The sequence below is a fragment of the Chlorocebus sabaeus genome, chromosome 6 (genome assembly GCF_047675955.1).
Source record: "Chlorocebus sabaeus isolate Y175 chromosome 6, mChlSab1.0.hap1, whole genome shotgun sequence".
Classification (NCBI taxonomy): domain Eukaryota; kingdom Metazoa; phylum Chordata; class Mammalia; order Primates; family Cercopithecidae; genus Chlorocebus; species Chlorocebus sabaeus.
Window position 1 is genome coordinate 51,644,992 of NC_132909.1, and position 25,820 is coordinate 51,670,811.

Here is a 25,820-nt window from a genome sequence, read left to right on the forward strand (position 1 = left end):
CCCAGCAGTGCCGTGGAAAGACTGTCAGCCCAGGAGTCAGGACACCCGGCATCCAATCCAGGGTCCATACCAGTGCTGAGTGCCCAAGATGCTCAGCCTGTGCCTAGGCCCACTCTGGCCACTGGACCCAGAGCGCCTGGGCCTTACCCTGCCTCACGGGAGGGAATGCCAGTGAGAAGCTTCTGTGGCAGCTGCAACGACAAAACTCTGTAACAACCGCCTCACTGGCTCATATGAACTCACCATCAAGCCTGAGGTATTTAAAGCCACGATATGCAAAGTAATCTTCCATGATGGTCATGAGGGAGGTCATTTGGCAGAACAGCAGCACTTTGTGGTTGGTTGCTCGGAGTTTGGGAAGAATTCTATCAAGAAGCTCGAATTTACCCGAGGCTCGGTACAGGTCCAGCCTGGAGTTTGGAGGAGACAGGAGAGAAGGCGCAGGATGTTAAACCCGGAAGCCTGCAGGCAGGTAAGGCAGGAGGTGCATCGCCCGCCTCCAGGCTGGGCGTCGGGTTCAAGGGCACAGACATGCTTCCTAAGCAGACATCACCCAAAGCTTCGGCAAAGCCGTTTCCCCCAACTGAAATAAGCCCGGCCACCCTCGCTGGAAGGCACATTACCAGGGTGGCACATGTATTTCTTGTCTAACCCAGACACTCATGATGATGAAAGGAGATGCTGTGGGTCACGTGGCCGGGACAACATGGGGGTGGAACAGGGGTGCTCCGGGAAGCTGGACCTTGTCCCCTTGCCTGATAAAGAAGCCCCAAGAGCAAATGCCACATTGGAGACACCCATGGTCTGCCAGACCCAGGAGGAAGGGCCACCTCGGCTTCTCACGTTCCCTTTAGCCAACACCCCCTGAGTGTGGTAGATGTGGACACTGAGGCTGGCAGGGGTACAATGTGATATGGCTGACCACATGACCAAGCCAGGCCTCTAGGCCTTGAAGCCAGGTGTATAGGACCCTGTTCCATAACTCAGTATAAAAAAACACATCAAAAAGAATTTGTGATGTTTTCGTTAGGCGTCTCTCGTCTTGCAAATGGCTTAATACCCCAGGGGAACTGAATGGAGGCTTTAGCTGCAAGAATGCTTTTAGCAAGGTTCTTTGCAATGGTGAAAATCTAGACACAACATCCACATCCATTAGGGGCGTAAAGGAGTCGAAGTTGCACCTTACAAAGGGTGCTATACAAAACGCCCACATAGTATAAAGAGTGCCTCTATACTAGTGAACAGAGTTTAGGCTCAGAGAGGTTAAGAAAGCTGTCTAAAGTCACAGAGCTTGGAGGCGGCAGAGTGGGATCTGTAAGCCAGGAATCCTGCCTCAGGAATCCTATCTCTTGGGGTTAACAGTGGTCAGCTCTCCGAGCACTAAAGATATGTATTATGGGGCCGGGTGCAGTGGCTCACGCCCAAAATCCCGGCACTTTGGGAGGCCAAGGTGGGTGGATCACTTGAGGTCAGGAGTTCAAGATTAGCCTGGTCAACATGGTAAAACTCCGTCTCTACTAAAAATACAAAAAATTAGCTAGGCAGTGACAGGCGCCGGTAATCCCAGCTACTTGGGAGGCTGAGGCAGAAGAATTGTTTGAACCCAGGAGGCAGAGGTTGCAGTGAGCCAAGATTGCATCACTGCACTCTAGCCTGGGCAACAAGAGCAAAACTCCATCTCAAAAAAAAAAAAAAAAATTTTGTATTCTTTGTTTTGGATTTTTCTGTATTTTCTAATTTTCTGCCTTTGAAATTGAACCAACAGCACAGCAGCAATAAAGGCAACAAAATTACAGAAAACCTCTGCATGGACCACCTGCCCACCCCATCCAGTTGGGAAGCTTCTCACCCTTGGACAATGCCGCCGGTGAACCCCAAGTGCTCGGAAAAGGACTCCTGCAAGGCAAGGAGAGAGGCGTCAGTGACAGGCAGGTGCGGGCCGCCGGGCACCCCTGCAGTCCACACACACCTCTGGTGCTCAGAGGACAAAGCCCCTGCACTGTGTGCTCGGGGCACGGGCCCACGGCAGCTCTGAGACCAGACACAGACGCCAAAACCATCTTTCTTAGTCCACTGACATCTTTTCCCTCACACTCCTCCAACGAAGGAAAGGACATCCCATACAGCACTCTTCACACCGAGTGCACGAGAACATCATGGGGCCACAGCCACGCTCAGGGTGCTGAGACAGCCCCAGGGGCTCTCCTGGGGCATCAGGGGGTCTCCAACGACCCCAACACTTTACACCAAGAAACACGAACATACGCATGCTTCTAAGAAGAACCCAGATTCTCAAAGGCACCATGACCCAAAAGGGTTCTGACTCCCCCACACTTCACTGAAGAGGGTGATGACTCTTGACGCCCCGCAATGTGAGAAAAGTCAGCGTGCCAAAGAGATGCAGCAGGGCCCCATTGGCGGGGGGACACGTCCACCAGAGACGTCTCCAAACGCTCCTGTTCTCTGAGGGTAAGCTTTCAGGGCCCTGTATTCCTATTGCATGTTGCGCCCTAACTGCTGGGATTCTTTCCGTAAGCACTGGCGAAGTGAAGATCAAACAAGGAACAGATGTACCAGCATTACCTAATGAAAATATTCGAATCTATTTTTAAAGAGTTGTCGAGGAGAAGCAAGCCAGCTATGCCTAAGAGCTCAGTGGACGGCAGGCCCTGAGCCGTCCCGGCCGCGGCGGGCTCACCTCGATGTGCTGGAACATGTAGGGGTGGTTGCAGATCTTCCGCAGCTGCATGATGGTGTTCATCAGGGTCTTGGTGCCGCCTTTGCCCTGGGAGGCAGATGAGAAGGTCCCAAATGGGGTCTTGCCCTCCTGGGGTGGGGTGGGGTGGGCTTGGTGGATGGGTGGCTGCTGGGAGAAGGGCCGTGGGGATGCTCTAGTGGGGAGGAGTGGCTTTAGGCACAGCAATTGGGAGGAGATGGCAGGATGGAGGCCTGGAGGCCCCCAACAAGCCCTGGGAAACACATGACTGCCTGGTACAGCAGAGGGCAGATGGCGGGGACAGGGCCAGCACGACGGGGCAAAAACAAGACTGGCAAAGGGCCGAGGCAGAGTCCCCGACGCTTTGTGATGCCACCTTTGTTCTGGGCACTGTTACTGTGGGATTCTCTAGAGGGTCTCAGCTGGGTGAGCCATGACTCAGGAGGCTCCCTGGGCTCCAGGATGAGGAAGGAGGTGGGGGCAGGGGCGGGGGGTGCGTGCTCTGGGCTGGGAATGGACTAGGGAACACACTGCTGTTCAGCTCAGGGGAGGAGGGGCACAGACACAATGTCTGGGGGAAGCCAGGCCGAGGTCAAGGCCTTGGGGGCAGAATCAAGGGGTCTGGTGTATTCCCTGGGAGGACAATTTCACTCCTGCTGAGCAGAGCCAGGCAGGTGGGTCCTGGGGCCCGGGATTCTCAAGAACAGCCCCTGAAGGAGACAACCCGCTCCCTCCCTTTCACTTAATAAGAGAGAGAAGGGGGGCATTCTAGAACACTCTAACCCTGCTAGGGTTAGTGCTGGGCCCAGGCTACCAATTGCAGAAGGAGTCAGTGTTTCATAAGCAAAGGGGAAGCCACTGGCAACTGACTCAGTGTGTCCTGACACAAGCCACCAGCCATCATAACCAGGGCTGGCCAGACGCCCTGGAGATCAGGACCAGATCATGACCCAATGGTCAGAGCATGCTCTGCCCTGCCTGCCACGCTGCCCGTCTTTGACACTCGGTGGGGAATGCAGCTGGGGGACTCCGGGGCCCACCTTTTTGTCCTTCTCGGAGCCATCAGTCAGCAGCACGCCCTTGGCCTGCATGTGGCGGTAGAGCACTCGCTGCAGCGCAGACATGTCGCACTTGATGACATACTCCACCTGCAGGGGGCACACGAAGCTCACGAGGGCCCAAGGTGGCCTGAGGCCCGACTCCCACCACCCAAACCCAGCTCTGACCTCCCCGGCCCTGTCATATGAGCTCTGACCAGGGCACACTGGGGTGTGGGTGAGGAGCCCCGCACAGCTGGAGAGAAGAGGGGAGACCTGCACAATGAGAGGAAGTAGCACACAGATACACCAGGGGGATACTGGGCCAGAAAGGGCCCCTCAGCCATCTCCTGGGGGCCTCTCCATAGCCAGCCAGGAAACAAAGAGCAAGAGGGGCAACTGTGGCTGGGGACCCCGAGTTTGCGGGTCTTGCTGTGGGAACTGGGTCTGGGGGTGTGGCTGCTGCAGGCTTTGAAAACCCAGAGCCATGACTGGGGGCCAGGGGGCAACCCCAAGCCCACGGCCCCTCCTGATGTGGCCAGGAGAGCCCGCACAGGCACCTGGCCCCCGACAGGAAGTGGGATTTTGTGCTCTAACCTATTGTGAGCTATGTGAGTCTATGAGTGCTTTTTAATCCCTATGGCAGAACAGCAGCATAGAGCGTGACAGACCCACTGGCGTCATCGCCGCCCCCAAGCTGGATTGACCAGGGCAGGCCCGGGACTGTGGGGAGACACCCTGAGCACGCCCATCCCTGGGGAAAGCCCCCACATGAGGCTGCTTCACCAATGGCTCCCCTCAAAACTCCGTTACCTTTTCGGGCAACTGGGCCTCGACTTCCTTCTTGAGTCGTCGGAGCAAGAAGGGCCGCAGCACTTTGTGGAGACGCCGGATGATAAGAATGGTTTCCTCCTCATTCAGGTCCACCTGGAACCCCCCAAGACACGAGAAGCAAGCATTACCTCCAAAGGAGGGCAACGGAGGTCTCACTAGAAGGTGCGGATATGGAGACAGGGGGGATGGGGTCCCCTGGGGTGACCCTGCCCTTGGCACGTGGCTTTTCAGACCGCTTTATGCTTTCTGGGGGCCCAGCAGGGCACCCCAGGAAACTGTAAGGATCTGGTTCCCTCCGTGTAATTCCTGGGACATGGAGCCGCAGTACCCAGAGCACAAACCTCTGTGTGGACCATCTGCCCACCCCATCCAGTTGGGAAGTGTCTCACCCTGCTCCCTGTGCCTCACCAGAAAGACCCCGGCAGCGGGCATGCTGCTCTGCACGAGTAACACAGACTGGAGTGCCCACAGACCCACCACACACCAAGCTCACGCCAGCAGCGCTGCAGGGGCCAGCCTGACCACGTGGGGCTTACACAGGGTGATTCTCAGGGAGGGCTCTCATTCAGCCTGGGTGGAACCAGGTGAAAGAAACCCTGACCTCCCACGGCGCCTACTCCTCTACTAAGAACTAACTTTTAAAATGATTTAATTAAAAAGTTAAAGGAAAATGAGATGAAGCCAGAACTTTTCTTCTATTGCTTCCCAAGCAATCCTTTGGCAGAGCTTTTGCTCGGCTCAGAAAGTGCCGAAACTACGGCATCAGATCCTGGCTCTTGGTGTGGGGGGCCTGGGAATCTAAAAATTGGGGACCCCTTTATCATGAGGCTTTGGGGAATGCCTCAGTTTCTCTGTCAGAAGAGTCACAGCCTTGACCAGCAGCCGAGAGGGCAGGGAACTCACGGACGAGGCCAAGAAGGCCCCAGCTGCCCTGGACCTGTCTAAGGTGGGAAGAAGGGGGTGGGCCCAGCCATCCTGGGCAGGGCACTTCGAGGTAACCTCTGTAGTTCTGTCCACACTTCAGCATCTGGCTACTTAAACCCCTCAGAAAGAAACACAGCCCGTCCCACAGTTTCAACCTCCAACAGCAAGGGGGGCTCTAGGCTCAGGGACCAGTGCTGGTGTGGGGCTACTCATCCATGATGATGCCGCCATGCCACAGCCTGGCTGATGTTGTCACCCAGACACTGAGACACACTGGCCATTGCGCTTTTCGAAAACAACGTAAGACAGAACCTGACCATGCAGCCTCGTTAACTGGAATCTTCCAAGCCTCCTTCCCACTGCCCTGAGGGTGAGTTCTGAGGGCACCTAAAGGGGCCTACAGCACGCTGCAGACTCTAGCGGTGCTCTCCATACACTTGCGGTCCCACAGCTGCCTCAGGGCCATCTTCCTCACCATTCCTTCTACACCTGGAGCACAGAGTCAGAGACACCCCGAGCATTCCGAGATTCACCATCATGACCTCTGCCCTGCTCCCCTGGGGCCCTTATGGCTGCCCCACCCTTGGGTTCCAGAGCTCCCCTGCTCCATGCAGATGCGGAATCTTGCCAGGCACCCAGCACAGGCCTAGCCAGCTGTAGCAGGCGCTCGACACGCTCCAGCCAGCAGAACCAGCCGCACCTGGAACCATCAGCATGGGCACAACTGGACAAACCCACCTTTTCCCCGGTCATGGCGAAGGGTGCGTTGAACCACTGCTCGAAGGTGCTGCAGCTCTTGAAGATGGTGGGCAGCAGGAAGTTGAGCAGCGCCCAGAGCTCGGGAAGCTTGTTCTGCAGTGGTGTGCCTGTCAGCAGCAGGCGGCGGGGCGCCACGTAGTGCGTGTTGAGCACCTGCGTCAGCTTGCAGTGGTGGTTCTTCATGCGGTGACCTTCGTCCACAATCATGTACTTCCAACGGATCTGCCGGCACAGAGTGGGCAATCAGGGGCGGGGGCAGCAGGTGGCCCAGCACAGGGGGAGAATCTCCCACTCTGCACCCAGGAGCCAGGAAGGCTCCAGGTGGAAGAGCGCAGCTGGGTGGAGAGCACAGTCCTGACGTCCTGCCCCGGGGCCGACTCACCGAGCTGGAGCCACACAAGGTAGCCTCTCGCAAGCCTCAGGTAGAGACAGGCCCGTGACCCCATGACTACTGTCAGGTGAGCAAAGCGAATTGCAAAAAAGTAATCTGGCTTCCCTGCAAAATCACACATATCAATCTACAGCACAGAAAAATGCCCAGCACATTCTGACAGAAGATACGTCTTGCTGACTGGGGATTCTGTCCCGCTGGTGTGGAGGGTCTCAGGAGAACTGGGTTGGTGATGGGTACATTTCTAATGAGCAGTCTATGATTCAGAACGTGTGCCCCTTGGGGTAGGGGCCGCGCCACTACATATAGGGCCATGCAGGTCGGGAGCGGGCGCAGTGGCCGCACTCAAAGAGCACTCCCACTGTGGGGTGATTACATCACCCGCGTCACTGGCAGGGGAGCATGGGGTTTCAGAGCCTGGTTCCTGGGCCTGCACACGACCTGGCTTTCTACAGAGTCAGCCGCAGAGGAAGCACCTGAAGCACAGACCTGAGGCAAGAGCCCGCACGCAGGACACCCAACTCCCCGGGCCTCAGTTTCCTCCCGTGTTGGCTCAGGGAAAAAACACCCAGTCCTCGGAAGGCTGAGGCAGGAGAATCACTTGAACCCAAAGGGCAGAGGTTGTTGCAGTGAGCTGAGATCGCTCCACTGCTCTCCAGCCTGGGTGACAGCCGTGAGACACTGTCTCAAAAAAAAAAAAAAGGGAAAGAAAGCACCCAGTCCACAGCCCCAGTATCGTCACTCCAGCCATGCACTGAGAGGCAGGGCAACCCATAAACAGCTCCTCCATCCTCCCCATCCCTGGGTCAAGAACTCCACTGTTAGGCCAGCCACAGTTGCCCAGTGCTTTGTGAGGCCAAGGTGAGAGGATTCCTTGAGGTCAGGAGTTTGAGATCAGCAGAACAGCAAGACCCCATCTCCATAAAAAATAAATTTAAAAAAATTAGCTGGGCTTGGTGGCACACACCTGTAGTCCCAGCTACTCAGGAGGGTGAGGTGGGAGGATCGCTTGAGGCCAGGAGATTAGGACTGCAGCGAGCCGTGATCACATCACTGCACTCCAGCATGGGCAACAGAGTGAGACTTGGTCTCAAAAAAAAAAAAAAAACCGCAAAAAACTCTACTGCTCAACACTCACTCAGTTGGATGTTTAGGAGTGAGACCAGGTACATCTTTACCTGCGACCCCTCCTCGAATGAGGAACATGAGTTTTTGGAGGCAGAAGACTATGTCTGTTTTCTATCTAGGCCGTATTTTCATCACCGATGGCCATGCTGGGACTGCTTTCACAGTTTCATCCCAGAAGAGGCTTCCAAGCCAGCAGGACCCTCACAGAACAGCCCAAACCAGCTGCCCAAGGCCAGCAGGCAGTCATGGTTTTTGGCCCTCGAGCTCTCCCCCACACATGAATCTCAGCCCATGGCCTGTAGTGAGAAGCCAGGGCCCCAGGGAGGGACGACCAAAGCAGTGAGACACAGGAGGACAAGACTGGTCTGGCCAAGGCCCCATGGGGACCCCGTAGGTGGGTCAGGAGACGCCTTGGTGCTGAGGCTCTCTGGGCAAAAGGCCCAAGAGGAGGCAGAGCTCATGCTGTGTAGACAGCCCCAACTTCTGGGCCTGACTCAGGGCCTGCCTGGAGACAGCTGGGGAGGTAAACCCGAGGACGCCCCCACCTGGGCCTTCCCCCTACACAGGGCAGCTGTCTTTACCCACATGCAGGTGGGGCTCTGGGAAGTTACTCGCAGGGGCTTTGGAGGGGACGGGCAGTGTGACCCACGTGTGAACATCGTGGTCAGGCAGCAGCAGCCCCAAAGCACTCGGCCCGTGGTCTGGCGTTTCCCCCGGGGACACGCTACCTTGGCGAGGATGTGCTTGTCTTTGATGATGTACTCGTACGTCGTCAGCAAGACGTTGAACTTCCCACTCCGGAGCTGGGGGACAAAGGCCCGTCTTGCTGCTGGGGATCCCTGTAAGGGAAGCAGGATACGCAGCTCAGCTTTTGGGGCCGGGTGGCAGGAGGGGCACAGGCACCCCCTGCAGCTGCCCAGTGACACGGTGGGAGGGCTTGTCCTCACAGAGGGGAGTGGGGAAAGGGGCTAGCAGGGCCACTGGCCCGTCCCCAGACCTCCCCATGCAGAACATGTGCTGCAGAGGGAAGGAGAAGCAATGCGGGCCAGTGGCGGCCAGGGCCTGAGGGAACCGCGCAGCCTGCACCGCCATCTGCCCATTCCTGGTGGCTGGGTCCCCATCTCAGGCTCCTGAGCTGGCCTCTGAGTGCTGACCACCATGCTCACTCCTGCCTCCTCCCCAGTGAGCTAATCTGCTCTGTCCCTGCCCAGTCCAAACTCCCGGACCCATGGGACTGGAGTTCCAGGCTGTCCTGGAGACTCCGTGTGACGGGAGACCCAGCATTCTCCCCAGGTTCACTGTGCAGAGGTGTGTGTGGATGTCCCGCCTGCCCACCGCCTGCACCTCCGTAGCAAGAGCAGAAACCTCAGCGGCCGCGACCTACCTTGTAGGACACCTTCACCACGGAGGGGGCCCACTTGTCAAACTCGTACGCCCAGTTGGACAGCGTTCTGATGGGACAAGGAAATGAGAGTCAAGTGCTGGCCTCTCATCAACAGCTCACTGTGCAAACCCACAGCCACTGGCTGCCAAGGCGAGGCCAACATGGTCACGGCCCCCAGAGTGGGCAGAGAAACTGTGTTTAGGGCGGTGGAGGGAGGGAGGGAAGGAGACTGGCGAGGACGTAAAGGGCTCTGCCTCGGAGGGCACAAGGGAGGCCACTGGGAAAAGAGGACAAGGGCTTTTAGTGAGAAGTAGGGACACAGAATGTGATGGGGGACAGAAACAACACTGCCAGGGCTGGGGGAGCCTGCACCCGCTGCCAGGAAAACGCAGCTTCAGAACACAGGCTTCATGCCCAGAGCTAGGCTATCAACAGTACTGTGGAGACCTGGGGATATGGGAGACACCAAACAGTCTTTCTGCCACCCTCCAGCCATGGAAGGTTCCTGACTGTGAGAGAGAACGAGGACAGTGAGGGCGAGGCAGGGCCTGGCTCAGGTGGCAGGCAGGAGGACAGGGACGGGAGGGAGTGGCAACACGTGGCTGCTCCCCTGTGGGATGACCAGGACTGGGATGAGGGAGGACGTGGGGGCAGGCAGAATGCAGTGGGGAGGGGTGAGTCACCTGGGACCAACAGCCTAGAGACTGAGGAGAGGGCGGAGGCGGCGACAAAGCTGAGTGCCCAAGGGGGCGGGCTCTGGGAGGAAGACTGGGGCAGGGAGTTTTCAGCGGGGGAGTGAAGCCACTCAGAAAGTCTAGACGGGGTGGTTCGTAAAGACAGGGCTCGAAGCTAGAGTTCCAGGGACTACTCCTGGTTTACCCCCAAGCAGTTCCAGGAGGGAGGTGCTGTGTCCACCATGAACCCATCTTCAGCCCCCCTGGAAGCTACAGCCAACCAGGCAGCAGAGCCAATGGGGATAGTTTCTGAAGGAGCGTGGGGAGCAGGGGCTCAGCAGCCTTGCGCTTCCGCTGCCTTTTTCCCTGTCCACTCTCCCGGAACCTGGATGAGGTGAGGGAGGCAGTGGAGCCGTCTTGCAACCATGACGTAAGGAGCCTGAGGGTTGGAGTCACCCAAGAATGACTGGGCAAAAACCTGGGGGAGGCTGGGTCCCTGATGGCATCTTGGAGCCACTGGACCTGGCCCGTAGGGCCTGACCCTGCGCTTCCGCTGACTTAGGAACAGTGAAACCTCCCTGGAATGATGGGGGACAGTCAGGGCACCAAGGGAGAAGCCGGAGATGTGAGAAGCATCTGCACTGGGAGGGAGAAGAGCCAGGAGCAAGGGTCAGGAGGGGCCTGAGGGGACAGGTTCCGGAGACAGAAGTCCAAACGGAGGCAGGACAAGCAGCTCATGGAAGGAGGCAGCAATTCACAGTTGAGAGGGCCGGCACGGTCGGATGCCCGTACGTTGTAAACATTCCCTAGGGCACAGGCCCTCTTCTGGCCTGCAGGAGCTGGCGTTCCACAGTGTGGACACTTGCCCAGGTGGGGCGCGGTGTGGAAAGACTGCAGGAGCACCCACCTCACAACCTCACTGAAGTGGGGGAAGGAGCTGACCTCTATCACCCTGGAAATGGAATCTGACTGCAATCTGGATGCCTGAAGACACAAGGAACTGGTCCCAAGGCCTGCATTCTAGTGGCTCAAGATGCTTCTCAGAGGTACAGGCTCACTACTCTGAAACTGCTGTCCACGGACGCTGAGACTGGGAACACGCACAGGGTGCAAGTGCGAGAAGGAACCTGTGGTCCCCACTCAGAGCCGCAGTGGCGTGAACTTATGTTCAGCTTAACACAGAAACAGATGCAGAGGCAGAGAAGGCCTTTTAGACGATATGTGCACACAGCATCAGCACGCAGACACGAATCTCCAAGCACTGACCACTAAGAGGGCCCCGGGAGCAACGACACACCAGAAGCAACGACACCCCAGAAGCAACGGGCCCATCCAGGACCCAGGTCATGGTTCCCAAACCCATTCTGTAACAAGGGAAACCAGGCTCCGTGGAGAAATGGCTGATTCGAGGGAGTGGGCGGGAAATGGACCATGTAAACCTGGGGCATCTCTTGGTGCCAAAAAGCAAGAAAGTCCTCAAAATTCACCCAATGCTGGGGGCGTGTCAAAGGACAGAAGAGCCAACCTAAAGAGCTCCCAGTGGCCAAAGCTGGATGGATTTGAGCCACAAAACAAAACCCAGCACTGGTGCATAGCCTGGAGTAGAAAATAAATAATTTAATCCATGGGTCCATACTCATATGAAGAAATGACGAAATCAATAGAAAAGACACAATTCATCCAGGAAGAATTCTCCCAGGCCGAACCTGAAAAAACTGAAGCAATGAAATAAATAATATTTGTTTGCGTGAGTCCACAATGATATAAGAATTACCCTAACAAGCACATGGGGGAGAAGAGAAAGCTCTTCCTAATAGTAGAATTCCAGGTAATCTGCAGAGAAGGGTGGATAGAAACAGGTAACCATGTATCTAGCAACTCTCATGTAATTATTTTTTCAGGCAAGACTTATCCGATGTTTGCTGCTATAGTTTGGGTATTTGGCGCTTCCAAACCTCATGCTGAAATCTGATTTCCAGTGTTGGAGGTGGGGCCTGGTGGCAGGCGAATGGGTCACAGGGGCGGAACCCTCATGAATGGCCTGTACCGAACTGGGGACGGGGGATGAGTGAGTTCTTGCTCTCTGAACTCCCGTGGGGGCTACTGTTAAAAGGAGCCTGGCACCCCCACCTCGCTCGCCTCCTCTCTCCCCATGGGATCTCTACACTGGTCGCCCTTTGCCTTCCACCAGGAGTGGAATCCGCCTAAAGCCCTCACCAGGTGCCCAGTCTTCCAGCCAGCAGAATCATAAGCCAAATAAACCTCTGGTTTTTTTTTTGTTTTTTTTTTTGAGAAAGAGTTTCATTCTTGTTGCCCAGGCTGGAGTGCAATGGCGCGATGTCGGCTCACTGCAACCTCTGCCTCCCAGGTTCAAGCGATTCTCCTGCCTCAGCCTCCTGAGTAGCTGGGAATACAGGCATGCGCCACCACGCCTGGCTAATTTTTTTTTGTATTTTTGGTGGAGACAGGGTTTCACCATGTTGGTGAGGCTGGTCTCCTGACCTCAGGTGATCCGCCCACCTCGGCCTCCCAAAGTGCTGGGATTACAGGCGTGAGCCACCACACCTGGCTAAACCTCTTTTCTTTACCACCTAGCCTCAGGTATTCCTTTATGGCAACAAGAAATAGAGTAGGACAGATGCTGAAATGGCTGGGAAAAGTAGGAAGAGAAATGGGATATTTACATACTGTCAAAGTGCGTTCCCACGAGATAGTTATTAACGGAAAGTGTAACTCCTAGGTTTACAGTGGGAAACCCAGCAGGCACCTTGCCCAAGAGACCAAGGCCTCAACATCTCACGCCTTCCCCGCTAAGGCACATCAAGCAGGGTGTGGCGTCGCTCCACGTGATCACGTAAGACAAACCCAAACTGAAGGAGAGGCTACCAAAGCTCCGACCAGGATTCAACAGCGTCAAGCTCGACAAGGATGAAGGATGAAATGAGGAACTGCCGCAGGCATGCCACACAGACGTGACAGTGTGGGATCCTGGACCAGAACAAGGCCACTTGTGGGAAAACTGAGAAGATTGGTAAATAAGGCCTCTGGTTTGCTATTAGTCTTACGTCCATGTTATTTTCCTGGTTTTCATAATTGTCCTGGGGTTATGAAAGAATGGGGAAGATGCGTGAAGGGTACATAGTAATTCTTTACACTAACTCTTCAATGTTTTGTAAGAATGAGGTCGCCAGACATGGTGGCTCACTCCCCTAATCCCAGCACTTTGGGACGCCGAGGCGGGCAGATCACGGGGTCGGGAGTTCAAGACCAGCCTGGCCAACATGGAGAAGCCCCACCTCTACTAAAAATATAAAAAAATAGCCGGGTGTGGTGGTGCATGCCTGTAATCCCAGCTACTTGGGAGGCTGAGGCAGGAGAATCGCTTGAACCCGGGAGGTGGAGGCTGCAGTGAACCGAGATGGTGCCACTGCACTCCGGGCCAGTCAACAGTGTGAGACTCCTCAAAAAATAAAAATAAATAAATAAATAATGAGATCATTTCAAAATGAAGTTTAAAAAAATTTTTTTAAAGCAAAAATTAACTAAGAACCAAGGCTGCAAAACAACAGCACCCCGGAGAGCGGCATTCCAGCAGAGATGGTGATCTGAGAAGTTTGTAAGTGAAAGGAGGGAAAATCGGGAACCTCAGAGGGCGGCTGCCACTGCACCCATCATCCTCTGGGGGAAGAAGGGCAGAGGGGAGCCAGGAGATGGGCAGAGCCGGAAGGAACAGCCTCCGGACAGACAGGGGACAGAGCTCAGGAAGGTGCAGCAGGAACACTATAGCAATCTGGGTCTGACCACAAGGGGAGGTGTGGCTGCCTGCAGCACTGTGCACAAGGAAGCCCTGCTCCTCCAGGGCAGTCTGTTCTACCCACCATGCAGGAAGCAGGGGGACAGAAGAGAGAAATAGCTCCATGGTAAACCTGGGAGGGTTCTGGGGTCCTCACCTTTCCTCCAGTCCTACCTGCAACAGTCAGGACGTCAGGCCCACCATGGGGCCTGGCTGTCTTACAGACAGGAGGGCATTTTCCCAGGGGGTTGGGGCATGGGCATGCAGCTCGCCAGCCTGCTGGGGGTTGGGGGTGCACTGCTGACTTGTGGCTGCAGTGGTCCCTGTGAGTGCTTGGCTGGAGTTAGGGGCTGTGCTCTAGGGCCAGACCAAGTGCCATGCTGAGGTTTGGCCAATCAGAGCAGACTAACCCCCAGGCCAGTGACTGCCTGCGTGCTAGACATGTGACTTGAACTGGACCAGTAAGAGCCAGCCCTGGGGTTTTCTGGGAAAACCCTGGGCTGGTCCCCCTTTTGGTGCAGGGGCTGAGCTGGGTAGGGAGATGTCCAGAGAGGTGGGCAGGGGGGCGGACTCTCAGTTTGCTGGAAGAAAAAGGCCAGTGGAGCCAGGCAGTGGCAAGTGAGAGCCTCTTAGGGTATCCAGATCCCACCATGCCCAAGCACCTGGGACACGCTGGGATGTGCCCGAGGGCTCTGGTGGCCTTAGCATCACACTGCATGGCGAGGAAGTAGAGACTGTTTGTTCAATGGAGCCTCAATGGCCTCACCCTACTTTTCCAGTGGGAGGTTTTTGTCTCCTGCGACTCCCCTGCATGGACTTTGCTGGTTGTGGGACTTGAAAAGGACATCAAGGACATCCCAGGAGAGGGACCCCAGGCCTCCTTAGGGGTGAAGGGGATAAGCAGTCATGCCCCCACTTGCTCCGGGACCCAGAGGCAGAGGCTGTGATGTGTGGAGTTGTGCACAGCCCCGAGGCGGGTGGAGCTGTCCTAACCCCCAGTAGCTCAGGATGCGACTGTACCTGGAGACAGGGCCAATACAGAGGCAATGAAGTTAAAGCAGGCCATTAGGATGCACCCTCATCCAACCTGACCGGTGTCCTTCTAAGAAGAAGAGATGAAGACACAGGCACGCACGGAGGAAGGGCCACGTGAAGGCACAGGGAGACACGTGTAAGCACGCATCCCTGCAAGCCAGGAAGAGAGGCCTCAGGAGGAAGCAACCTACTATAGCTTGACCTTGGACGTCTGGCCTCCAGGAAAATACATTTCCGTCATTAAGCCACCTCGTTTGTGGTATTCTACTGTGGCAAACTTAGGAAACGAACACAGGAGCGTGTGAGCAGCGTGTGGGGTGTTGCTGGCACCGGGTACTCACGAGAGAGGCACAATGATGAGGAAAGGCCCGTTGATGCGTTTGTGCTCCATGAGGTACGTGATGAGCGCGATGGTCTGGATGGTCTTCCCCAGGCCCATCTCGTCAGCCAGGATGCCGTTCAGGTTGTTGTTGTATAGGGACACCAGCCACTCCAAGCCTTTGATCTGCAAGGACAGACACGGCCACCCCAGGACTGAAGGCCGGGTAGGACACCAGAGGGTTCTCCACACTTCAGAGAGTCAGCCACGAGTTCTGCCTGAGCCACATCCCACCCTTGACTGCCTTTACCGAGGATTTTCCTCTGAACCAACCCGATTCTTTATTGCTGAGCCTCATCCTTACAATAGCGTCTGTGAAGTTGCAGGGTGACTGTGCTAATGATGGACAAGTGCAACATTTCTGGTGCACATCCCAACAGCTCATTCCCAACTGTTACACGTCCGCCTGTCCCTGCCTGACCATGCCCCACACAGCACACAGGAAAAACCTGCCCACATCACGGGACACCTGCACTCAGGAAACCACGAGGGATTCAGGGCGACTTGGTGAGGAATTCGCCGCCTGAACATCATTTCAAGATTAAGGGAGGGGTTTCCAAAGCCTGGGAGCTTTCTGAAATACAGGCCTTAAATAGAAGACTATTTGTAAACTGAAGATAATGTTATGAAGGAAAATTAGGAAATTTTCATAATGGATTGAGGAAGTAAGTTCTGGCCAAGTTCTAATTCTTTTTTTTTTGAGACCGAGTCTTACTCTGACCCAGGCTGGAGTGCAGTGGCACAATCTTGACTCACTGCAACCTCTGTCTCCTGGGTTCAAGCAATTCTCCTACCTCAGCCTCCCAAGCAAACGGGATTACAGGCATGTACCACCATGCCCAGCTAATTTTTTGTATGTTCGGTAGAGACAGGGTCTCACCATGTTGGCCAGCCTGGTCTCAAAACTCCTGACCTCAGGTGATTCACCTGCCTTGGGTGCTGGGAGCCACTGCGCCTAGCCAAGTTCTAATGTTTTTTTTTTTTTTTTTTTTTGAGACAGTCTCGCTCTATCGCCCAGGCTGGAGCGCAGTGGCGCGATCTCAGCTCACTGCAAGCTCCACCTCCCCGGTTCACGCCATTCTCCTGCCTCAGCCTCCCTGGTAGCTGGGACTACAGGCGCCCGCCACCTCGCCCGGCTAGTTTTTTGTATTTTTTTTAGTAGAGACGGGGTTTCACCATGTTCGCCAGAATGGTCTCGATCTCCTGACCTCTTGATCCACCCGTCTCGGCCTCCCAAAGTGCTGGGATTACAGGCTTGAGCCACCGCGCCTGGCCAAGTTCTAATTTTTTTAACTGCATGGGACTCTTGGAAAATTCCACTGATCATGAGATTTGCCTTTGTTTCATTATTGTTTTATAGAGATGGGGTCTCGCTATGCTGCCCAGGCTGGAGTGCATGGCTATTCATAGGGACTATCTCACTATGGATCAGCACATCAGTTTTGACCTGCTCCATTTCTGACCTGGGCAGATTCCCTCCTCCTTAGGCTACCTGGTGGTCCCCCACTCCTGAAGGTCATCATATTCATGCTGAACTTAGTACAGACACCTAATTGACATAGGGCACTACAGCTCAGAAGTCCTGGGCTTGGGCTCTCCTCCCACCTAAGCCACCCGAGTATCTGGGACAACAGATGTGTGCAACTACCCCCAGCTAATTTTTAAAATATTTTTGTAGAGGCAGTGTCTCACCATGTTGCCCAGCCCATCTTCAACTCCTGGGATCATGTGATCTTCCCATCTCAGCCTCTTAAGTAGCTGGGACTATAGGTGCATGCGCAGTTTTGAATGCTGATATTAACACAAAAGGTTTAAGAGCTGTCGTAAAGAAAGTTGGGGCTGGGTGAGGTGGCTCACACCTGTAATCCTAGCACTTTGGGAGGCCAAGGTGGACGGATCACCTGAGCTCAGGAGTTTGAGACTAGCCTGGCCAACATGGTGAAACTCTGTCTCTACTAGAAATACAAAAACTAGCTGGGCGTGATGGTGCACACTTGTAGTCCAAGCTACTCGAGAGTCTGAGGCAGGAGAATCACTTGAACCTGGGAGGCAGAGGCTGCAGTGAGCTGAGATTGTGCCACTGCACTCCAGCCTGGGCAAGAGAGAGAGACTCCATTTCAAAAGAAAAGAAAAGAAAAGAAAGTTGGGGAAGAGGGATCACAATCAAATTGAAAATGAGAGAGACCTGTTCTTTGGTTGGAGTTGTGCTGGTTGTCTTGTGGGACCTTGTAATGAGCTCGGGATGGCGGGCTGCATTAAGAGCATGAGCAGCTCTGCTTCTTGACTGTCCCAAGTCAGGCCCAGGTGAAAATCTTCAGAGCCACCATCTTTTCACCCTCACACAGGACCTGCTACCTCATCCCCAGAAGAAAGAGCGGGGTCCAGGGCTGCCGGCTCCTAGATCTAAGCTCCAGACACTTGCCGTTTCACACCACACAGAGCTCAGGTAACCTGTCCTGAGCAAGCAGATGCCCAGATCTGAGCTCCAGTCCTGATTCAGCCCTACACACGGTGTGATGCTGAGGAGCTGCTGCATCTCTCTGCTCCTCAGGTGGCCCCGTCTCCTCTGTGAGGCCACTGGCGTGCAAATCGCTCCCACTCTGCCTGGCGCATCAGGCACTCAGTAGACACTGACTTTCTGCTGTTGCACTTCCTCCTAGCAGCTAACCTATCAGACCACATCTCTGTTTTACACATGGCGAAACCGAGGCTCAGAGGGGAAAAGTGCATTGCCCACAAAGAGCAAAAAGTGAACTCAGGTCTGCCTGACGTCTGCAGCCCCCAACACCTGGGAACACCTGCACCGAGGCAGCTACACGGCAGTGGCCTCCCCAGTCCCCACCTCACCTGGTACTGTTTGAGGACACCATTGACCATAAGCGCTGACTGCTTGTCCACTCTCTCGGTGACAGCGTGGGCCACGGCATAGTAGGACTGCAGGCCACGTGCAAGGGCCTGGGACACACCATACTCATCATCGACATCTTGCTTGGCGTTCCTGGGAGTGAGATGGAAGCGCTGAGTAAGGACACACGTTCCTATCTGTGACAACGTGCTCGCTCCTGACACAAGCTCTGGGGAGTGGCTTTCTGCAAGGTCAGGCAGGGCAGCGCACACTAAGCCTGAGGGGCCCAGAATGGACTCCTGGGAGCTCTGGGTCCTGACTGCACCACCACAGAACAAGAATTCTGTCACTCAGACGGGCGCGGTGGCTCATGCCTGTAATCTCAGCACTTTGGGAGGCTGAAGCAGGCGGATAACGTGAGGCCAGGAGATCGAGACCAGCCTGGCCAACATGGTGAAACCCCATCTGTACTACAAAAAAACAAAAATTAGGCTGGGCGCAGTGGCTCATGTCTGTAATCCCAGCACTTTCAGAGGCCAAGGCAGGCGGATCACCCGAGGTCAGGAGTTCTAGACCAGGCTGACCAACATGGTGAAACCCCATCTCTACTAAAAATACAAAAATTAGCCGCGCGTGGTGGCAGGCGCCTGTAGTCCCCGCTACTCGGGAGGCTGAGGCAGGAGAATGGCATGAACCCGGGAGGCAGAGCCTGCAGTGAGCCGAGTTTGCGCCACTGCACTCCAGCCTGGGCGACAGAGCTAGACTCCATCTCAAAATAAAGAAAAATAAAATTAGCCAGGTGTGGTGGTGGTGCATGCCTGTAACCCCAGCTACTCAGGAGGCTGAGGTGAAAGAATCGCTTGAGCCCGGGAGGCAGAGGCTGCAGAGAGCCGAGAGATCGAGCCATTGCACTCCAGCCTGGGCGACTGAGCAAACAAACTGCACTCCAGCCTGAGCGACTGTCTCAAAACAAACAAAAAGAATGCTGTCACTTGCCAAAGCACATAAAGACACACACACTGCACCTAGCCAGACACTGATAATAGGACCCATTCTTTCTAATAACAATTCATAAGCCTAAAGGTGAAAAGAAACACAGACTGAACAGGTTCATACAAAACCAGAATTGTTAAAACTTAGGCAATTTGTAATATAATCTGAATCTTTTTATTTTAAAAAGTGACTTTGGCCAGGTGCAGTGGCTCATGCCTGTAATTCCAGGACTTTGGGAGGCCGAGGTGCGTGGATCACGAGGTCAAGAGATCAAGACCATCCTGGCCAACATGGTGAAACCACATCTCTACTAAAAATACAAAAATTAGCTGGACATGGTGGCCCGTGCCTGTAGTGCCAGTTACTCGGGAGGCTAAGGCAGGAGAGTTGCTTGAACCCAGGAGGTGGAGGTTGCAGTAAGCTGAGATCGTGCCACTGTACTCCAGCCTGGTGAAATCAAAAAAAAAAAAAAAAAAAGTGACTTTTAGCCACCTATATATATATATATATATTTTGAGATGGAGTCTCACTCTGTTGCCCATGCTGGAGTGCAGTGGTGCTATCTCAGCTCACTGCAGCCTCCTCCTCCCCATTTCAAGCGATTCTCCTGCCTCAGTCTCGCGAGTAGCTGGGACTCCAGGTGCACATCACCACGCCCAGCTAATTTTTGTATTTTTAGTAGGGATGCGGTTTTACCATGTTGGCCAGGCTGGTCTTGAACTCCTGACCTCAAGTGATCCGCCTGCCTTGGCCTCCCAAAATGCTGGGATTATAGGCCTGAGTCACCGTGCCCGGCCCTCTCTTGCTTTTTAACAGGATCCATTCATTCCTTACCATAAGCAATGATGAGATGAGTGTGTTAACTGTGATGTGTTACAGGAGCAAAAGATGAGAAATATAACCTAAATGCCTGCCACCAAGGGACAGGCCTACAAAAATGAGAATATAACGTGACTCAGTATGACATTGCATACTGAGGACCAGACTGGGAGCACTCTGCACGGACACAGGATCACCTCCGAGAGGGAAGGTTCAGTGAAAATAACAAGGTGCACACCAATGTACACCGGAGATATGTATGCAAATGAAAAGACAAAAACATGCACATTTTCCTTGCTAATGCAGACAGCATCTCTGAAAGATGACACATGAGGCTGGAAAGTTTCCCCATGGAGGGCAGTGGAAAGGGAGGGAGCTGAGGAGCAGGGGACGGGGGGAGGAGGGCTTCTCCCACACACCTGACAACCTCATAAGCACATGGTGAACCATGCGAATGCATTTGCTCTATTAAATCCCTGTAAAATACATGAAATGTGAAGTAAATAAATTTGGTCTCTGTGATTCCACAGTAGCAGCTGGCTGGACAGTGCTGAATGTCATCTAGGGATGGCTGGGATTCTAGCCACTCCCACCAGCGCCACCTCCCAGGAAGCTGGCACAGAACAGTGTGTGTCAGGATCCCTTACTCAATGATGTGCCGTGCGTCCACCTCAGAGACGTCGTCGCTGTCTGGATCTGGAATCTTCTTTTTCTCCTCCACGGGCAGGGTGGGAGGCTGCGCTGCCTGCGGCTGCTCTTCCTCCTCCTCCTACCAAGAGACAAGCCCGTGTCACCTCGGTTCATTCCCCAGAGAGGGGGGACGGGACTCCCATGGGGAGAACACAGTTTTAGAAGCAAGTGATCTTCTCACAGCCCTCACCCTCTCTACCTATCCTGGAATGTGTGATGTTTGTTATTTACGTCTTCCTTTTAAAGTTATGTATTTATTATTATTAATATATGGGAGTCTCACTATGTTGCCCAGATGGCTTCGAACTCCTGAACTCAAGAGATCATCCTGCCTCAGCCTCCCCAGCAGCTAGAACTACAGATACGCACCACCACGCCCAGCTCCAATGTTTTAAATTTTGTAGATATGGGGTCTCGCTACCTTCCCCCGGCTGGTCTCAAACTCCTGGGCTCAAGCAATCCTCTCGCCTCAGCCTCCGAAGTAGCTGGGACTACAGGCAAATGCCACCATCTTTTTTTTTTTTTTTAAACGAAGTGTCGCTCTGTTGCCCAGGCTGGAGTGCAGTGGCGTGATCTCGGCTCACTGCAACCTCCAACTCCCAGGTTCAAGTGATTCTCCTGCCTCAACCTCCCAAGTAGCAGGGATTACAGGCACACGCCACCAAGCCTGGATAATTTTTGTATTTTTAGTAAACGGGGTTTCACTATGTTGGCCAGGCTGGTCTTGAACTCCTGACCTCATGATCTGCCTGCCTCGGCTTCCCAAAGTGCTGGGATTACAGGTATGAGCCACCACACCTGGTCCCGACACTTCTTCTAAGGCTATCTCAGGGTATTCTGGACTTTTGTAACTAATTAGAAGTAGACTCCATATCCCTCCTACCCCTGTTATAAAATGAATATTACACGTTTATTCTCTGCTAACCTACTAAAGCAGGTTTTCATTGATTCTCTTGGATTTCCTAGGTATTAAGTATCTTAGAGCCCACCATCATCCCCGGCTAATTTTTGTATTTTTTAGTAGAGACGGGGTTTCGTCATGTTGGCCAGGCTGGTCTCGAACTCCTGACCTCGGATCATCCACCCAACTCGCCCTCCCAAAATGCTGGGAATACAGGCGTGAGACACCACACCTGGCCTTAAATATCTTAGAGCCAACTTTCAATATTTATTGCTTGTAATTTACTTCCAGCTTTACTGACAAGTCTCAACCATCTACAACATGTCTAATAACACTGGCAATATGAGGCATCTCAGTTTACTGAAAGTTTCTATGGACTTGTTTAAGCATTCATGTTGTGTCATTTAATGGTTTTCCAGCCTTTACTGGGATTTTGCATAACACATATTGAGAAAATAGACATGAATGCATTTCCTTATCTTAAACTATTCTTGTCTTGCCACTTAAATCATACAAATACACCACAGTGAATTGTTCCCTTATCTATAGTGGAACTGCTACAAAGCTTTAAAAATACTATCTATAATTAATCTGTTAAATAATTCCAGTGAAAAGCCAATGGGATTTCCCTTAGATGACAAAAAATGATTTTATAGATCACTTGGAATAAACAGGTGGTAAAGACACCAACATTTTAGGCAAGAAAATCAGAGCTGGTACAGACATCCTGGAATTAAAACAGGAGTAAGACTTCCGGCTAAACTCAAATGAGGAGGTGGGCAAATTTCCTCCCCAAAAAGCAACTATAAAGCAGGACAAATTGACAAAGTGAGCATTTCAGAGCTCACCAAGCTGACCAAAGGTCTACAAGAATCACTGAACCTTAAAAAACTGAACTTCAGGTGGGAAGAGCGGGAGTTTGTAGCACTTTTACTGTGGGCCACTTTCACCTCTTCTACCTCACAGCTCCGGACACATGAAGGTCTTATGGCTGGAGAGTTGCAGGCTGTGAGGCTTGGCAGGGAGGTGGAAGGGGCTCAGTCACTTGTAGAAGGAGGCAATGCTCAAGCCCAGTGGCACTGCCAATGGAGGTGAGATCAGCCGCGGTAGGAAAAAGGGTTATCACTGGCTGAGGCTGAGTCTGTGCATATGCACAGATGCCAAAGGGCCCAGAAAAGCAAAAGTGCGAGGGAGAACCCGACAATGGCCCAAATGCGGAAGTGCACCTCCTCATACAACTGAACCATCAGCAGGAGAAAGAAGGCGCGTGTCTGAGCATAAACTGTGCCCAATCTTTAGATGACCACTAAGTGACAAAGAAACACTATCTGCCCCTGATGAACCAGGGAAAAAAAAATCACGAATAAGACAAAGCCAAAAAATGTTTAAAAGAACTGAGCAAATATAGCAGAGGCTACACATACTGTGCGGGAACCAGATTTCACAGATTTAGCCCAAGGAAATTATTAAACAGACCACAGGCCACCACAATCTCCCACAGGTAAGTCAGACTCCAGGGTAGCTAAAGTACACTTCAACTAAACATGAAGAGATAAGCAAAAAAATAGGAGAGGCGAGGGGTGGTGGCTCCTGCCTGTAACCCCAGCACTTTGGGAGGCCAAGGTGGGCAGGATCACCTGAGGTCAGGAGTTCAAGACCAGCCTGACCAACATGGTGAAACCCTGTCTCTACCAAAACTACAAAAAAAAAAAATTAGCCGGTGTGGTGACAGGCGCCTGTAGTCCCTGGAGGCTGAGGCAGGAGAATTGCTTGAACCCGGGAGGCGGAGATTGCAGTGAGCTGAGATTGCTCCACTGCGCTCCAGCCTGGGCGATAGAGCGAGACTGTCTGAGAAAAAAAAAAAAAAAAAAGGCATTATAAAAATAAAAATCTAGAAAAAAACCATTAAACACAAAAGAAGGCAGTAAAGGAGGAACAAAAACGGGAGGCACAGAAAAGAAACAGCAAGTGTAAGTCCAATCATATCAGAAATTACAGTAAATGTAAATGGTCTTAGAAACTCAGTCAAAAAGGAGTCACTGTCATACTAGCTGAAAATGCAAAACCCATATGCTGTTGTAGATTCAAAGAAACAGACTGAAAATAAAAGAAGTGAAAGAAGGTAAAAAGAGGTACCATGCAAACAATAACCATAAGAGGGCTAGAGTGACTACTCTAAGACAGAACACACCTTAAAACAAGAAATACCACTGGAAGACGGGTACACTGGTTCACACCTGTAATCCCAATACTTTGGGAGGCCCAGGTGGGTGGATCTCTTGAGGTCAGCAGTTCGAGACCAGCCTGGCCAACATGGTGGAACCCCATCTCTACTAAAAATACTTTAAAAATTAACCGGGCATGGTGGTGTGCGCCTGTAATCCCAGCTACTCAGGAGGCTGAGGTAGGAGAATCACCTGAACCTGGGAGGTAGAGGTTGCAGTGAGTGAGACTGTGCCACTGCACTCTAGCCTAGGCTATAGAGTGAGACTCTGTCTCAAAAAATAAAAAAAACACCAGTCAGGAGTTCAAGACCAGCCTGGCTAACATGGTGTAACACTGTCTCTACTAAAAATACAAAAATTAGCCAGGCATGGTGGCAGGTGCCTGAAGTCCCAGCTACCAGAGAGGCTGAGGCAGGAGAATCGCTTGAATACGGGAGGTGGAGGCTGCAGTGAGCCAATATCACGCCATTGCACTCCAGCCTGGGCAACACAGCAAGTCTTCATTCCAAAACAACAACAAAAAAATCACAAGTCGGATGTGGAGGTTCATGTCTGTAATCCCAGCACTTTGGGAGGCTGAAGCAGGTGGATCACTTGAGGTCGGGAGTTTGAGACCAGTCTGGCCAATATGATGAAACCCTATCTCTACTAAACATAAAAAAATTAGCTGGAAGTGGTGGCAGGCGCCTGTAGTCCCAGCTACTCGGGAGGCTGAGGCAGGAGAATCGCTTGAACCTGGGAGGCGGAGGTTGCAGTGAGGTGAGATTGCACCCCTGCACTCCAGCCTGGGCAACAGAGCAAGACTCCATCTCAAAAAAAAAAAGAAACAGGCAAATGAGGTAGACCATTCCCGGAGAAGGGATGCCAAGCACCTGAAATGGAGTCAGTATGAAAGAGAAAATGAGTCTTAAATTTTACGTAATGTGACTGATTTAATTTAAAATGGAAATGGTCACACGTCGCCAGAAGTTGCCCTATTGGATAGCACAGCTCTAAAGCACCGACTTCAGCCAGGCCTGGGCCCCAGCTGTTCTCTGCCCCACAAGATTCCCAGACAGGGCAGGGGAGGGTCTCATGGCACACAGGGTGGAAGTCACTGCCAGTGGACACTGAGAGCCTTGAAAGCCAGGAAATGCATTCTTACCTCTTCCTCTTCTTCTGAGCCACTTTCTTCACTATCAGACCTCGGAGCTACTTCATACCTAGAAAAAATATAAGGGCTTTCATATAAATCTGCTCAGAACCAGCAGAATGCACTTTCCCTACCAAACCTGCCAAGGATCCAAACAGAAGTAAAACTGCCCCCAGCTGCCACCTCCCTGGAATAAGGCCCACCGAGGACTTAGATCCCCACTGCATCTGGAACGCAAGACCCAACTCACCCCGGGTTCATCTCGAGCCAGGCCTCCAGCTGCCCGGCTTTGGGGGCATCTGTGCCCGTGAGGATCTTCCCGCTCTCCACATGGATCACCTTCACCGGGAGGTCGCTCATCTGGCTGGTCTCGTCCAGAGGCTGAAAAAGAGTCATCCGTGCGACATTGAGGTTGCAGCGCCTCCAGACCAAAGGCTTACAGAGGCCAAGGTGGGAAGCACCCACTCAACTGTCTGCACAGAAAAGGGCAGGCAGACATGGCCATCGGTGGTGAAAATGGGCAAACTGTATACTCAGTAATCCAGTAAAAATATATAATCCATGAGTCTTGGCTAAGTGACACTTGTTTCTTTTTTTTCCTTTCTTTCTCTTTTTTTTGAGACAAGAGTGTCGCTCTGTCGCCCAGGCTAGAGTACAGTGGCATGATCTCAGCTCACTACAACCTCCGCCTCCTGGGTTCAAGCAGTTCTCTGCCTCAGCCTCTCAACACCTGTTTCTTCAAGTTAACTGACATATACACTGCAATTTTCAAATAGTCCAGACATTCATAGTTGAAAATTCAGGCCGGGCTGGTCTCAAACTCCTGACCTCATGTGATCCACCCACCTTGGCCTCCCAAGGTGCTGGGATTCCAGGGGCGAGCCACTATGCTCCGCCCATTTTTTTTTTGGAGACGGAGTCTCACTCTGTCGCCCAGGCTGCAGTGCAGTGGCGCGATCTTGGCTCACTGCAAACTCTGCCTCCCAGGTTCACGCCATTCTCCTGCCTCAGCCTCCCGAGTAGCTGGGACTATAGGCGCCCATCACCAAGCCTGGCTAATTTTTTGTATTTTTAGTAGAGATGGGGTTTCACTGTGTTAGCCAGGATGGTCTCAATCTCCTGACCTCATGATCTGCTCACCTCGGCCTCCTAAGGCCCGTT

At 53.1% G+C, this 25,820-nt stretch overlaps 1 protein-coding gene across 8 annotated transcripts in view; it reads right to left on the reverse strand.

The window, feature by feature from the left end:
• The window catches only part of SMARCA4 (SWI/SNF related BAF chromatin remodeling complex subunit ATPase 4), a 102,143-nt gene that overhangs the window by 32,499 nt on the left and 43,824 nt on the right, over positions 1-25,820 (reverse strand). For all 8 annotated transcript variants that reach the window (XM_007995270.3, XM_007995269.3, XM_007995266.3 and 5 more), the window contains exons 12-24: positions 24,910-25,040; positions 24,672-24,729; positions 20,359-20,480; positions 17,902-18,052; positions 15,017-15,180; positions 9,174-9,240; positions 8,518-8,628; positions 6,250-6,492; positions 4,567-4,680; positions 3,757-3,864; positions 2,699-2,785; positions 1,850-1,896; positions 244-410 (exon numbers count right to left, since the gene is read on the reverse strand). In XM_007995270.3, coding sequence (XP_007993461.1) covers positions 244-410; positions 1,850-1,896; positions 2,699-2,785; positions 3,757-3,864; positions 4,567-4,680; positions 6,250-6,492; positions 8,518-8,628; positions 9,174-9,240; positions 15,017-15,180; positions 17,902-18,052; positions 20,359-20,480; positions 24,672-24,729; positions 24,910-25,040 — 1,570 coding nt within the window. The remainder of the gene's footprint in view (positions 1-243; positions 411-1,849; positions 1,897-2,698; positions 2,786-3,756; positions 3,865-4,566; positions 4,681-6,249; positions 6,493-8,517; positions 8,629-9,173; positions 9,241-15,016; positions 15,181-17,901; positions 18,053-20,358; positions 20,481-24,671; positions 24,730-24,909; positions 25,041-25,820) is intronic.